Source organism: Arvicanthis niloticus, chromosome 3 (genome assembly GCF_011762505.2).
Source record: "Arvicanthis niloticus isolate mArvNil1 chromosome 3, mArvNil1.pat.X, whole genome shotgun sequence".
NCBI lineage: Eukaryota > Metazoa > Chordata > Mammalia > Rodentia > Muridae > Arvicanthis > Arvicanthis niloticus.
Genome location: NC_047660.1, coordinates 34090960 through 34107950, shown reverse-complemented (window position 1 = coordinate 34107950; position 16991 = coordinate 34090960). Strand labels below are relative to the sequence as shown.

Genomic DNA, 16991 nt, shown 5'->3' with positions numbered 1-16991 from the left:
CACAACTTCTCTTTCTGTAGTTGTTATTGGTGTTGTTTTGGTCTTAATGCCTTCTTTTGTAGACTGTTTTGATTTCTCTTTATTGATCCTTTTGGTTTTCCTCTTTGAGTTTTTAATGTTATTTTCCTTTATTTTATTGATAAAGAATTTCCAAGAAGGAAAATATGAAGTTGGGTGGACAGAATCTGGGAGGTGTTGAGGGAATAGAAATAATACTAGCAAAATATACTATATGAAAAAAATTAAATAAACTTTTTAATGTAAGATTTTAAATAAACTTTTTAATGTACGAATTTGAATATGAGGTCACATATTCAGCAAACACAGAAGACAAGAAACCAACATTTAAAACAGAGTAAGAAACTAAAATGAAACAAAAGAATTTAAGCAAAACATAAAAAAAAATTTAGAAGCTAAACAGAATTAAAGATTTCACAATTCACTTCAAGGTTAAAAACTGAATGATTGTTTCCTGTTGCATTTCATATGCTTACATGAAATAACTCTTATGACACCAGACCAGTAGTACAATATATAGATGCCAATCTTAAAATATTTACAAAAAAAAAAGGAAATCACTGCGGGAATAAAACCAAGGTAAAGGAGTATGAGAATAAACAGGTCATTTGAGATTCAGAGCTGAAATAAATGAAATGCTTAAATCAGAATAAGAATAGATAAAAAGTGGGAAGAGACCTGGGGCCAAGGAACGGTAGAGAAGAGTAATATCAACAAAAACGATTCTATTTGAAAGTGTCAGAATAAACATAATGATGCATATTATCTTTAATTTACTTTTTATGAGAAATATAACTATATCATTCCCTCATTTTTCCTTTTCTTCTTTTTTTTTTCCCCACGAGACGCGGGAGGAGACACGGGAGCGAGCGGGATTCGAACCCGCGGGTCAGAGAGAGAGCGCAGAGGGCCCGAGCCCTCTACAGGCTGACACCTTACAGGCTGCGCCACCCAGTTCGCTGCCTCATTTTTCTTATCTTAAAGTTTTTAATAAGAAAAACAAAACATGTGGGAGAATATTCAGAAAATAGAATCAGTGATTTGTTGTAGGATTATGTTTGGTCTTGACAAGCATATTTGTGCTTTTTCTCTTTTAATTATAAGCTTGCATTGCTCTGATAATAACCAAATGCAGCACAAGGGATCGATGAGCCAATAAAGACATTCACGTACACGAAGCACACACACACACAAATGTGAGCACACATGTCAGAAAATGTTTTTAAAAACAGAAATCTTAGTTTGTAGTTTTAGCTACGATACTAACTTGACCTTACAAATTATTTGAATCTTTCTCTTATTTGCAAACCTCAAGATATACATATAGTTCAGATCTTAAAGTAAATAAAAGCAATCTAGTAACAACTAAATGTATCTACCAATTAGGACTGTAACAATGCTATCCTTAAGAAATGTGATATCAAGAAATGAGTTTATATTTTATTCAAACTGTAAGATACTGCTTTCCCCGAAAACTCTACAAGTCTAGCAAATACATAATAGAACATACAGAGAAGCTTTAGATTGTCTACATTTACTTGTGAACTGCTTTCTTTACAAATTGTAATGAATTACATAGATTCCTCACTTACTGAATATCCCCTGAAAAAGGTTTTTAAATAATAACGGGATGTAAAATAACATATAATACAGATATGAGGCTAAAGCAAATTTCTGTTCTTCAAGTTTAGGGGCTAACACTATCCAGCAAACATCAAGAAATAATAACTGTCTTTTGCATGTCAAAATGATGAGCCCCACTGAGTGTGCAGAATTCACCCCATCTAAGGAAAACTGTAACTGATGGATGGCACCAACAAAGGAAGTACACCGTGGCTTAACAGCATCTTCTTCTCCTCCCTGCTAATGCTGTGTTTGTTTGTTTGACTCTTCTTCTGAAGAGAAGCACAGTCTTTTCTTTGATATAAACACTATTTCAATGTGATGATCTCTGCCAATGAGTAAGTCTTAGCAGATACAGTAAATGTATCTACACTGGGGGCCCGCTGAGATGCATGAGCACATCACACTTGAATCCACAGTGTGAACGTTTACTAGTAACACTCACCAAGTTGAAGATTACATAGCACAATACCTTGGCTCCATTAGATTAGTGTTACACTACAAGGTGCAGGGAGAAGAAGAGCATATTCTATAACCCAGGAGTCTTACATGTGGCCCACATAGGAATCTCATTGAGTTCAAATAAACACCTGACCTCCACATGCAGTAATTCTGGTCTGAGTGTTTAATGGTACAGCCTGGACATGATGATACCTGAATAGGTCTAAGTGACTCTAGTGTATATTCAGGTAAGAAGCTACTGTTGAGGGATACTTTGTTTTCCTTCACCAAGTATCTGTTTATAGAACTTTTGTGGTTTTTTCCTTCAAAAATGTTCCTTCTTTCAGAATGTTCACTCCATATGGTCATTTTCTCATAGTTTTCATCACTATGGCAAATAGCATGGCTCCTCTAACTATTCCTTTCTAAGATGCTGATAAAAATACAGACCTGTGAGTTGGCTCAGTGGGTAAAGTCAACAGCCACCACCTTTATACCTTGAGTTTGATCCCGAGACTCTACAGGAGGGAAGGAAAGAACTGATTCTTCTGAGCTGTCTTCTAACCTTTACCCACATACCTACCCACAGACAGACTGATTCTTCCAAGCTGTCTTCTGACCTTTACCCACATACCCACAGACAGACAGACAGACAGACAGACACACACACACACACACATATACACACACACATACTAAAATATAATAAAGTTTTTTAAACCTGGAAGAAATCACCATAATAAAACATCTCAGAGCAAGAAACAGCTCAACAACCACAAAACAAACATCTCTGAAGACCTCTGATACCAATAACTGGCATAAACACTATTGAACGATGGAGAGGATTCTTAAAAATAAAATAAAATCCTACCAAAATAGGCCATTTTTACCATAAGGTCTTAAAGACCAATGATGTTGAATTGCAATTTAAACCAAAAAAAGATAAAAAAATAAAATAAAAAAGGCCCTCTCCCTACAAGTAAAAGTGATTGGATTTGTTTATTCCCATCTCCTCCTTGAGTAATACTCCACCAGACAGTAATGAAATAGAGCAGCAAAAGTTGTTACTGGTTCTGCCCAGTAACAACTCAAGAGGATGCTGTATTGATTTGAGCTCTTAAAGATCATTTTAATTCTACATAAATAAAATCTGATATATATATATATATATGCAGAAATTGAAATTATAAGTGGTACATAGATTATGAGAAAATATGCTTATCAAGAAATGGGTTGGCTTGGCAGTGGTGGCGCACGCCTTTAATCCCAGCACTTGGGAAGCAGAGGCAGGCAGATTTCTGAGTTTGAGGCCAGCCTGGTCTACAGCGTGAGTTCCAGAACAGCTAGCACTACACAGAGAAACCCTGTCTTGAAAAACCAAGAAAGAAAGAAAGAAAGAAAGAAAGAAAGAAAGAAAGAAAGAAAGAAAGAAAGAAAGAAAGAAAGAAAGAAAGAAAGAAAGAAAGAGGGAGGGAGAGAGGGAGAGGGAGGGGAGGGAGAGAGGGAGGGGAGAGGGAGGGGAGAGGGAGGGGAGGGGAGGGGAGGGGAGGGGAGGGGAGGGGAGGGGAGGGGAGGGGAGGGGAGGGGAGGGGAGGGGAGGGGAGGGGAGGGGAGGGGAGGGGAGGGTAGAAAATGGGTTTGATGCCCTTAGGCACTGAAATTTTCTCCTCAGCAGCAAATAAAACCAGGAGAGACACAAGCAAAGAACAACCATCAAGAGTGCTGCTGAGATAAACGCACCAAATGCCAACCAGATAATTGCACTATGCTTTTGTATCACGGGAGGTACTTTAGGAACCATAACCTAAAATACATGCAAAACAATCCATATTAAATTTAACAAGCAGTAAGTGCAAAACTGATTCATCTAAGTTTCTATATAAACTCCTTAAACAAAAGAGAAAATCAAAACCTTGCTTTATTTGTATCTAACATATTTCCTAAAATTAACACCTAAGGGGTCAGAGAGATGATATAGCAACTTAATGCATTTGCTGCTCTCACAGAAGTTCAGCATGTAGTTCCCAGCACCCACATCAGGAAGCATACAACCACCAGGAACTTCAATTCTAACAGATCTGATGCCATCTTCAGACCTCCTCAGGCACCTGCACCCATATAGCTGTGCATGCACAGACATATTCAAATGAATGAAAATACATAAAGCCAACACGAAAATCCTAAACCAAAAAGAGAGAGAAAATGGAAAGCACAGAAATTTCCTCATAGTATCATAAAATTAATAATTCAAGGCTAAAACAAATTAATTCTTGTTTTGCCACCTAGAAAGAAAAATCAAACTGAATGTTTAATACATTCTCAAAGTATTTCCATTGAGGCCTAGCACAACATGCTGGAGAATATATGCTCCCCATATTTTGAGAGCATGAGTCTGAGACACAACTAGTGGCACCATGACAAGACCACTCAACACCTTTAAACACTGTATCATGAACCTGTAACACACATACAAATAAATAAATAGACTTACATGCATGTTCAGCACACAAATATAAATAGGTACTTACATACACATGCACCTATATGAATCCACACAATTGTACACATGGATTTGCATGTATATGCATACATGTACTTACGTATACAATTCTACAATCCTACACTTAGAAACTCAAATTAGAACTCGACATCATTTAGTTTTGATATTTAAAATGTTATCGATTTTTCTATGTCTCTTTAAAGGTTCTAAAATGCTTGGAATTTAGCCTTTGTTTCTTGTTTTTAAAAATCTGAGCACAAGTTAACCGGCGATGGCGTAGCCTGTAAGGTGTCCGCCTGCAGAGGGCGCGGGCCCTCTGCACACTCTCTCTACCCCATGTATTCGAATCCCACTCCCTCCGGCTTGTCTCCTCCCTCGTCTCCTGGGGTAAAAAAAAAAAAAAATCTGAGCACTAGCCAGGCATTGGTGGCACATGCCTTTAATCCCAGCACTTGGGAGGCAGAGGCAGGCGGTTTTCTGAGTTCGAGGCCAGCCTGGTCCACAGAATGAGTTCCAGGAAAGCCAGGGCTACACAGAGAAACTTTGGGCTACACAGAGAAACTTTGTCTCAAATAACAAAAACAAAAAAAAAACAAAAAAAAAAATCTGGGCACTAATTCAGCACTATTTAAGGAAGAAAGATAGCAGTTAGAGTATCCGAACTGAAATCCTTACAGTCACACAGAAATGAGGTGGATTATGAACAAATAAGCAAAAACGAGAGCTAGCAAATTTCCATGTGTCACAGACACAGGCTACTCTCCCTAAAAAAGTACCAGCTTGTAAACTTGGTGTCCCTAATCAGCTCTGCAGCACCTCTGTGCTCTCCATTCCTTTCATGGGTCTGCTATCTCTTCCGTGGGATCCAGCCTGGTGCCTCTAAGGCAGTGCTTCTCAACCTGTTGATCACAACGTCTTTGGGGGTCGAAAAACCCTTTACATGGGTGACCAAAGATCATCAGAAAACACAGATATTTACTGTATAATTCTTAACAGTAGCAAAATTAGTTATAAACAGTTATAAAATAGCAACAAAAATTGGGGGTCACCACAATATGAGGAGTACATTAAAGGGTCTCAGCATTAGGTTGGCTGAGAACTACTGCCCAAGGCCTCACTTTTCTACAATGGTTAATTACTATGAAAAATCTTACAAGTCAAACATTGAAAGATTCTCTTCTCTTGAAAAATTAAAAAGGAATAGTGTTATGTTTAATTTGTACAAATCTTTCATGATAGAAGAAAAGATATCTAATTAATGTAAATTCTATTCTAAATCAAAATTCTTTTAACACACCTTTTAATTGTTTAAAACCTCATCTATGGTCTCCTTGGCCTCTGTCATTAACTTTTATTATCAAGCCATGGAGAAAGTGTAGCCTGAATATAAACTCAACCAACCATAACAAAGTAAGCCCTACTATAAACACTGGAATCACAGACCTAGTGTGATAGCACAATCCAAAAAGAAGAGAGTAGAGAACACTGGGTGAAGGCAGCCACTCAGGGGAGAAATGTCTTCAAACCTACTTAATCCACTTAAGGCCCAAGAATCTTGATGACAAAAACCATCTTCTGACAATGTCTGCCCTTTTAGAACAAGCCAAGTATTCTACACACTAAGTTAATGTTACACTCACACTCCAGACGATTAATCGCCTTCAGTCCTGATCATTGTCATAAAAAAATTCCAAATTTGGTTCAAAATAATTAAAAGACTAAGTGTTATATTAGTAAAAAAAAAAAAAAAAAAAAAAAAAAAAAAAAAACTCATACAGATCTTCCATTACAAAGTTCAAGTAGACAAGGCAGTCCTTGGCTACATATGTGACAGGGTACTCGGACCAGCCCATGTGTGTGCTCTTTGGTTGATTGTTCAGTGTCACAGCAGCTGAATCCAGAGCCTAGTTATACCAGGCTAGGAAAGGCATACACTACTCATAGTGATTTCTACAACTGAAGATGAGCCTGCCAAAACAAGAGATATGTTTAAAAATTAAACATCACTTGAGTCTTTCCTCCTGAGTTACAGACTGTCTAGTAGATAAACAGAGATGAGGTATAAATAATTTATGTTCTCATAGTTTGGCCTTAGGTTAAAGTATCCTGTGAAAATCAGTGTATAAGCTACTTCTTTCTAATCCTATTATAAATTCAGTCAAAAGCACTCTGTCCTGCCTTCCACTTCTTGGTTAGCCTCCTGTCACAGTTAACCTCGGCTCTCGGCTTGACATACTTGGTGAAGGTGGAACCTTATTTGAGAAAGTGTTTTTATCAGGCTGGCCTGTGGGCTTCTCTTTATTGTTAACGATAAAGAAGACCCAATCCATGGAGCTTGAAAATATCATCCTGAGTGAGTTAACCCAATCACTAAAGAACAGACATGGTATTTACTCACTGATAAATGGATATTAGCCCAAAAGTTCACAATACCTAAGACACAATGCATAGACCACATGAAACTCAAGAGGAGGAAGGAAGACCAAAGTGTGGGTGTTTTGGTCCTTTTTAGAAGGAGTATCAAAATACTCAACCAGAGCTCCCAGGGTCCAAACCTCCAGCCTGAGAACACAAAGGGAGGGACTCATGGCTCCACCTGTATAGGTAAATGAGGGTGGCCTTGTCAGCCATCAGTGGAAGTGGAGGGCCATGGTCCACGAAAGTTTGGATTCTCTAGTGTTGGGGAATTTGAGAGCAGGGAGGCTGGATTGAGAAGATGGAGGGAGCACACCCACATAAAAATAGGAAGAGTGGGTATGGGATAAGGGGTTTGAGGGGAGAATGGGAGAGGAGATAACATTGAAAGGTAAATATGTAAAATATCCAATTAAAAAAAAAAACAAATAATGGGTCTGGAAAAAAAAGGATAGTTTACCTATTTCAAATTATTTTCAAAAGTTTCCAGGAAATGCTTATTGGCTAAGATCTTATTTTAAGCTCTCCAGAAAAGAATTTAATTCTCTGTTTAATATTCTCAAGAGAGATGCAAATCCTAATTTTCCTCAACAATGAATTGACAAAAAAGTAATTTTACAAAAAGTAGAAGAAGCTATCATTAATCGATATATTATATAGAGTGATTAGTTGTTGGCTGTTTTATAATAGTACTTTGATAAAGATTTATATTTCTTTAAATAGTGTCTTCATGACTCTCTGAGAGTGGAAGGAGCAGCTGTTGGCACTTCTGCCCTGATTTTACAAGAACTCTGAAAAATTGGCTTTAAAGAAAAAGAAGGGGAACTGTACCCCCAGAATGAGTCTTGTTCACTTTTAACTTTCTAAAACTGAAAGCTCATGGCAAATCTGCTAGTGACTGCCTCTGGCATCACTGAGACCAATAAAAACTATGCAACATCTATGTGGAAGGACCCTCTTACCCTTAAATGGAATGGCCAGGACCCAGTTCTCATATGGGGCCGAGGATTGATATGCCTGTTTGATACCACAGAAGGCACAGCTAAATGGCTGCCAAAAAGATTATTGAAATAAATAGATACCCTGACAAAACCAGGCCCAATTATTAATAAGATGAATAACAATTGACATCCAGAAAAGAGAAATCTCCCTGAGAATTCCCTTCTTTTTCCTTTCCAGGTAAAAATGAATCACCCGTGATGTCAGCTATTAGGAGTTCTAATCCTGATGCTGGCCTCCGGACTTATACTACTCAGACCTTCGATGGGTCTTTGACAAGGACATCAAACAGCTAGAGATTGACATCACTAATCTGAAGAAATAAATCACTTTTGCTGTCTGAAGTGATTTCCAAAAATTGCAAAGGACTTTATTGGACTTGATTTACTCTTTTACAATAGAAAAGACTGTGTACAGCCCCTAAAGAAGAATGTTGCTTTTACATAGACAAAACAGGGATGATTAAAGAGAGCATGAAAAAGGTCAGAGACAGTCTTGAGAAAAGAGAGAGAGAAAGAGAAAGATGAGAGCTGGTACAAGAATTGGTTTTCAACCTCTCTGTGATTGTTAACCCTACTTCCTTCCATCTTGGGACCATTAATTGGGTTATTTTTGCTTATTTCTTTTGGTCCCTGGCCCCTAAATAGGCTGACTAACTTTGTGAAACAAGAGATAGATAATTTGATAGCAAAATCTATTCAGAAACATTATCATAAGTTAGTTATGGAGGACCACGAGACTCAAGATGAGGTTGTTACTCTATCCAGGGTGTTCCCAAATCCCATATCCATCCAACCTAAAACAGGGGACTTCCACCCCTAGACCAAGCAGAGAGGGGCCACCCAGAACCCCCTCTGACTGGTGATCTGAATTCTTGCTTAGGCCACGAGGCTAAGCACTACAAGGGAATATAAATAAAAGTTAAAAATATCTTTATGGGTTCCCTGAGGAACAAGCCTGACTGCATAGGGGTTGATGTCAAACGTATCCCCTCTCCAGAAAAAAGACATCAGGATGGGTATGGCCCTCATGCCTCACTGGACAACTACAGGAGGATTGGAGCCATTATAAGGTCCCCTTTAATTACTGGAGGTCAGGCCTCTATCCCCGCCTTGACAAGATTAGAATCGCCATGGCCCTTCTATACTTGAAGAAGGGAGGAGATGTCAGGGGCAGCCCTGATTATACACTAAAGGCCTAAAATCAGCAATAGGCCTGACATACATGCCTGTTAACACAAAGTCTTGGGTCTCTATGGAAAAACACTGAAACAGATGGCTATAAGCTATTGTAAATAGGCAGCTTCTGTGGAAATTTACCAGCCTGAGTAGTCATAGACCTTGTAAATAGGCAGCCTTGGTGGATAGTACCTAATTACATAAGGACAAGTGAATCATAGGCAGAATCATAGTGACCTGTCCCCTGAACCTTCACCCAGCTGATACCCTGTTCTGAAAGATATCTGTACTCCCCCTGAACACCTACTCCTGTGTCATCCCCTTCCCCACATCCTGCCTTTTTGTGTTTATAACCCCTGTGTTAAAAAATAAAAATTACAATTTGATAATTAAAAAAAAAAAAGAAGAAGAAGACAAAGACCCAATCCACTGTGGGCTCTAATACCATACTTGGGTACTTGGGCCTGGGCTGCATAAGAAAGCAGGTGGACAAGCCATGAAGAGCAAGCCAGTAAGCAGCATCCCTCCATGGCCTCTGCTTTAGTTCCTGCCTCCAGGATGCTGCCTTGGCTTCCCTCTGAAGATGGGCTGTAATTTGTAAGCTTAAATAAAAGAAACCCTTCCCTTCCCAAGTTGGTTTTGGTTTTTGTTTTATTACAGAAAAACAGAGCAAATTAAAACACTTCCATGTTATATATTTTTCATCTGATCCTCACTTTTCACAACTTCTATTAAGTTCACTAGTTTCTCAATAAATTAATACAACAGATCCTATGTGTCAATTATACTTTCCTAGACACTTAGTTCCACTGCTTTTCAGTTTCCCTGGAGAACTGGTTACTATGGGGAGATACAATGTTCCTTTCAATACTTACATTTATACTGGGTTCCAAGATGATCTACCCACAGGAAAATGCACAATATGGAATTGACTACTGTGAATCCTAACTTAGACAGGTAAAGTTCTATAATGTAAATATGATCTTCATTTATGACACTGGTAATCAATGACCATCTTAATTCATTACGGTCTCAGAACACACTACCATACTACCATGCTTTTAAGAAGTGATACTAGCCAAAACACACACACACATACACACACAAAGTTTAAGAGAATATCTTAAGCTAATTTATTATGATACTTGTTTCTAATTATGCATTCAAAGCCTTCCGGTTGCAGTTTTGCACAAGCGTAAGCACTTCATTAGACAAATGCATTGTTTCCCACACTGCACACTGCGGCATTATTTTTCACGCTGACAGCTTTACTTACTGTCTTAGAAGCAGTATTAATGTACTGCATCACCATTTCTTTTTTGATACTGAAGTCTTTTTCCCGCAATGGTGCCTTTTTATCTTCATTTAAATTCATATCTTCCTGGAAAACACAATTAAAATGCCTGATTTTAGAATCTAAGTAGAGCAGCAGTTCCCCGTATACTCTATGAAACAGAAAAATCAATAATTTGTGACTAAGGCAGCATTAATTGTTTTGGAATGATTTACACATGGCTCTGCCTAAAGGAAGGAGAGCTGGGGAGACAGACAGCATTCTAGATCATTTAACAGGTAAAACACTTACCAGAAAAGCTTTAAACTCACAGCAGGCTATTAAAATTATATTCATATCACTATAGATAATTAGACAGTTGCAGATTTCTGCCTTTCATAAGGTCATTAGGATTCAAAATTTCAATATATTTATTTATTTTACAACAGCTGCACCTGAAGCTATCTTGTACTGTTTTAAAGAGATAATCTGCATACTATAAAAATAAAAAAGTAAATAAGCCAGCGCCTTCCAGGATAGCTAGAAGCACATGCGTAATAACAGATACTACTACTAATGCAAGAAAACGGCTTAACAGTCGATGGTTTTAATTCTTCCTATTCCTATCAAAAATATTAAGTAGTTAATTTACTGAATAATTTAAATAACATAAAAGTGAAGGCTCTGAACGAATACAAGAGCTTATGAATTAGATCAAAATAAAGTCTAACATTTCTCAACATCAAACATAACAAGGGTCTAAGCATCCTATACTTTGCTATAAGACTAATTTTGACTAATAACCCAAGTCTAAAATAACCACATAAGTAGATTAATTCCATGAATTGTTCATGCAGTTATTCTGGTAAAATATGGAAGGCTGAAGACAAAAGTGGTGGAGAAGAACAGGACCAATGATTTCCCAGGGACCATAGAGGATGATTCACAAAGTTCTACATCTACTACAAATGAACGCATAGAAATCAGAACTTCAGGTCACCTATATATACAACCCAGCAAGCCAAATGCCTCGAAGATTCACTCTTCAACAATGCAGATCACGAGTTTATATAACATCAAGCAATTCAAACACAATTCCTTTCATTTCACACTGACAGAAATATTTCCAATGAATGGGTATTCTGAGCTAGTGAGGTTGAAGCAAGAGGATCATGAGTTCAAGGCCAGCTTAGGATACACAGCAAGACCCTGTAGAGAGAAAGAAAGAGAAGAAGGGAGAGAGGTAAGAAATTTTGAGATTTGAGAACTTCAGGTTTAATAGGCTGACAAAAGAAAACAATCAGCGATGGCTCCTCATGGTCTAGTTAAAAACAGCCTAGATAAATAAATGTCTTTGCTTTCTTTCCCCACTCTAGGCGAATTTCTAAATAGGCTTTACCCTCACATACAATTTTGAGGGCTCACCCACATGGCTCACCTAGCCTGACAACCTAAGTTTAAGCTCAATGACTCAAACTCCAGAGGCTTTTGAAACCTGATAGTTCTCCATGGTGGAGAGATCTGACCACCATGAGTTGTTCTCTGCCCTCGACACACGCACCCATGCACATACATGCATTCAAAATTGTGTGTGTGTGTGTGTGTGTGTGTGTGTGTGTGTGTGTGTGTGTGAGAAATTTTTAAGAATTTTTAGAATTCCTGGGAGATTTGATCATGGCAATGACAAGGAAGATGTCAGCATTCAAAAGGAGATACTTTAGGAGGCATTCTTCACTTAACCCTGTAGAATAAAAAAGAAGATTGACGTAAGGAGACGCCACTTTAAGAGAAGGCGAACTTTGTAATAGTGCCTACTGTACAAGCCTGGAGACCTGTGTTAGATCCCCAGGTAAGAGGCCAGAAAGAATCATCTCATGGAGTTGTCCTCTGATCTCCACATGAATGCTGTGGTACAGGTACCTTGTAGTGGTTGGGATGAGAATGGCCTCCACTGTCTGATAGGTTTGAATGCTTTGTCACTAGGGAGTGTGTCTAGATGAAAGGATTAGGGAATGAGCTTTGAGGTTTCAAAAACCCATGGAGTCTCTCTTCCTCTCTTCCTGCTGCCTTCTCATCTGGATGTACAACTCCAAGCTCCTTCTCCAGCACCATGCCTGCCTGTCTGCCATGCTTCCCACCACGATAATGAACTAAACCTCTGAAACTGTCAGCAAGCCTCCAATTAAATGCTTTCTCTTATAAGAGTTGCCTCAGTCAGTGTTTCTTCACAGCAATAGAACACTAAGATACATCATGTACACACAAGATGGTGGTGGTGGTGGTGGTGGTGGTGGTGGTGGTGATGATGATGATGATGATGATGCCAGAAATCATCAAAGCTCTGGCACTAGATCATCCAATGGGATTAGACACAAAATGAAAAACTAAAAGTAATATGTCAACTCACATAGTAAATAGTATTACAGGGGTTTAATGTTTATTAAATATTCCAGAAATCAACTATTCCATAGTTACACTACCCTTTTCAAGTTTTCCCAACACTGTGCTTTGTTTCAGAAATGTAGTGCATGAATACCAAAACAGCACATCAGCAATGAAGCAGACATTCAGGAATGTTTCCTCATGGAAGCATGGAAAATACATGTTATACTATGATATTATACTGGATTCTTAATTATAAATATAGGTAACTCATTTTTATATATAGAAAATTTTACTGGCCATAAGTCAGGCCAAAAAAAAAAAAAAAAGTCAAATAGTGCATGTTGTCACTCATAAGAGGAAGTTAAAAGAGTTGGTCTCCAAGGACATACACAGGAGAGCAGGGCTTGCCAGAGGCTAGTAGGGTAGAGACAAGAAAGAGAGCTGGTTAGGTGTAGAAAATATAGTCAATTTTAGCATTCCACACCACAGCTGAGTGACTGTAATAATTCATTTATTAACATTTCAAAATGAAAAAGAATTTAAGTGTTTCTAACACAGAGAATGATAAATGATTGAAGTTATGGATATATTAATTCCCTGGCTTTGATCACTGCACACTGGATCTATGTGTTGAATTCACACTGGAGCTCATGACAATGTACAATTATTAGGTGACAATTACATAAGAAGAACTACACTGGAGAAAGAGGAATTAGGGAACAACTCTTATAAAAAGTGGGAGACCTAGCAGCATCTATGAACTGTATTAAATTACTTACAACAGCAAATTAAAATATTTAAGAGACATAGAATGCTGAGAAACAGATAACTTCTTAGTTGAGCTGAAATCAAATTAAAATTTCAAGAACTATGGCTGAAAGAAAAAAATGTAAAAGCAGTGCTTTCTTTTCAAAGAGGTGTTACCAGATAACATTCATCCATAACTAAGAATCATTGTGATACTTAATTTTAGTTGACAGTTAATTTTAGTATTATCCTTTAGATAGAAAAGTAACCAGACAGCTACCATAGAGTGTTTGGGAGAGGAGATGTTGGGCCTATGTCTCCTCCAGTTCCACACTCCAAGTTCTCAGATCCTAGCATCGCACTACAAACCACTGTGTCCACACTAGCCCCTCACATTCTCCACTTGTAGAAGGCCTTGCTAGGAATGAGGCTCCATAACCTTAAGACAAGTCTCTTAATCAAGGCTTTTCCGTATGATAAAGGCATTTCCGTATGATAAAGGCTTTTCCCTATGCCACTGCAGCTATTAGTATTCCTATTGGCTCAGGACTATCTAGAGACCAGAGTATGTAGTATACTTGTGTTAGGACAGATCTCACTACTTTCCTCTGGTTTATGGCAACTCTCTTGTCTCATTATGCAGTCATTTTCCTAAGAAGTGTGGTATGACAGAATCCCAATGTTTTCATTTGTTTAAAGGAAGAAGATAAAGAAAATTGGATTTAATTAACTCCCAAATCACAGCAAAGCTTGATGCAGCACCCTCCAAGTATATGACTATACATAACAAGTTATTCTCTACAGGAGGAGGAAAGGGCACTGGAAAGAGAAACAAGAAGGAATGGAGAAAAATAATTATATGGAAATATATAATGCAAGATTTTTAAAATAGATTTTCATCCACAAAAAAAAGTACTATGATTTAAAAAAAAAAGAAAGAAAGAAAGAAAGAAAGAAAAGAAAAGAAAAGAAAAGAAAAGAAAAGAAAAGAAAAGAAAAACCTCCTGAAGCAACAGCACACAGCTTTGAGAAGTAATGATGTTCCTGAAAAACACTGAGGGACAGCTATGTTTTGAGTTACAGTTCCAGGGAGTTTGGACCTCCAGACTATCTGCAAAAGTGAACAGAATATGATTGGGAAAGATAGAAGAACACCACATCAATATTTTTCAGTTCATATTCTCTTAAAATAATTAAGCCGCCATCTCTTACTTAATTTCAATAAAGGCACAGAGTAGATGACCAACGGCAATGCGGTAAGAGGGCAATCTCAGGACAAGGGAAGATGAGGAAACAAACAGAAGCAAGAATGGTACCAACTGTGAAGGGATACGCTTTGAACTAAACTGCAACATAGTTTGGACCAGCTTGAGAGGCCAGACTCACCAGGTTGGCCAGGCCTGGGAGTTAGGATTCTAGTTCAAGCTGGGTGTAAATACTTGAAAGATAACAATAAATCATTTGAGGGACCGTCATCACCTCTAGTACCCTGGATCAATAAAAATGGGGGTGGGTGGAGCATCAACCAGAATCCACTGTGACATCTAAAACAAATTTCCTTCATTAACATGAAGCTTCCAATACAACTAAAAAAAGAACTCGTAGAGATTGCCTAAATGAGCACTATAAATCATTATGAATTAACTAATTCATCCTTCCAAATTTAATATACAATAGCTTCTACACTGTAAAGAAAGGCAGAAAATGATAACATCACTACAGATCTTTTTACAGACCCCAATGTGGCAGCTTGTTGCAACGTATTATTTGTTTCATCAAATACATATTGTAAGTAAAGTGCTGAAGACCAACTACATGGTGTTGGGAGCTGACTTTTAGCAGAAAACGGCTAGAAAGCAGCTATCCACATGCTAGCCACGCCTCCAAGGCTTAGGTCATATCACAAGCCTACAAGGGGTGTGGCAAAAGTATATAAATACCCCAGATTTCCCTTCAATAAAAGACACTAGAGACTTGAGACTTGCTCAGAACCTCTGTCTTGTCTCCATTCCTTGCATCTCTTCTCCTTATCCCAACTCTCTCTCTCTCTAGACCCTGACCCGAAGACGGGAGTGGCAGTTTGAAGCCAGGCAGTGGTGGCGTATGCCTTTAATTCCAGCCTTTGAAAGGCCAAGCCAGGCAGAGCAGAGCAGGCCGCAACATAGTAACTATTCAGGCATTGTTAAGTCTTTTGTCTCAAGCCAGGTAGAGCGGAGCCAGTTGCAACAACATGGAAGACATAATTATAAGGTTTGGCAAGTAATTTGTTAAGACTGTTCAAAACTCCTGTTAATAAAAGGGAAGATAGTAACTTTATAAAAGATAAATCCCCAGCAGGGCAGTGGTGGCATACAACTTTAGCCCCAGCTCTTGGGAGGCAGAGGCAGGCAGATATCTTAAGTTCAAGCCCTGCCTGGTCTACAGGGTGAGTTCCAGGACAGCCAAGGCTCCACAGAGAAACCCTGAGGACTCCACTTCAAAGGCATCACTAGGACATATCTCCTGATAATGATATATTGGGAAGGCTACATCAGCACTAGGATAGTCTTCCCAAAGCATTTCTCAACCTAATTGCAGAGGAGGACATAAGAGAAAAGGAAATGAGACAAACTCAAATTGAGAGCACTCTACAAAGTAAGCAGGGTCCTTCAAAAGACTACCACTGAGTGGAAGAGACATGGGGACAAAATGCAAACTGTGACTGGATCCTGGACAAAACAGAACGGTGGCCAGAATTACAGTCTATAAAGCATTAATAAGGTTCATTTCATGGATATTTAATAATTGTCCATATATTATAGAAGATACTGACAAGGAAATACTGAATAAAGGATACAAAAGCGCTACTGTCTACATCACTTCTCTAAGTTTTAAGTTTAAAATAAAGTTGTTGGACAAGGCAAAACTATTTTTAATAAGTTTTAACAAACAATTTGGACAAAAGTTGGAGCAGCCTTCATAAGAATGGAAGGAAGGAAGGAAGGAAGGAAGGAAGGAAGGAAGGAAGGAAGGAAGGAAGGAAAAAAAAGAAAGGAAAACAATTTTTTCAAGTTCTCTAAACTTATCAAAACAGACATTAGAGTATGTGTCCTAAATAAATATATGGAAAAATAAGGACAAACTCAAGACTCCCAAGAAGAGTTCAAACACAGGTATCCAAACTCCATTCACAACTCAGGGACCAGGTACCCAATGAGTCTATTCCCAAACACAAAGCCTAAGGTAATTCCAGTTGCTCCTGCTTTGGACTTCAAGTCTGCTCTGTGAGCTATGTATCTGGCCCCTTCTCCAAACAACCTTTCCACAAAAGACTCCTCAAACTTCTTTGATCTTAAATAAGAATTAAATGGCTAGGCCAGGCTCCATATTAAACATTAATAAACACCATTTTATTTTTGAGATAATCCCTCTA

General features: G+C 38.2%; 1 protein-coding gene across 1 annotated transcript in view; it reads right to left on the bottom strand.

The window, feature by feature from the left end:
* The window catches only part of Diaph3 (diaphanous related formin 3), a 475947-nt gene that overhangs the window by 397630 nt on the left and 61326 nt on the right, over nt 1–16991 (bottom strand). The window contains exon 4 of the mRNA XM_076930674.1: nt 10451–10555. Coding sequence (XP_076786789.1) covers nt 10451–10555 — 105 coding nt within the window. The remainder of the gene's footprint in view (nt 1–10450; nt 10556–16991) is intronic.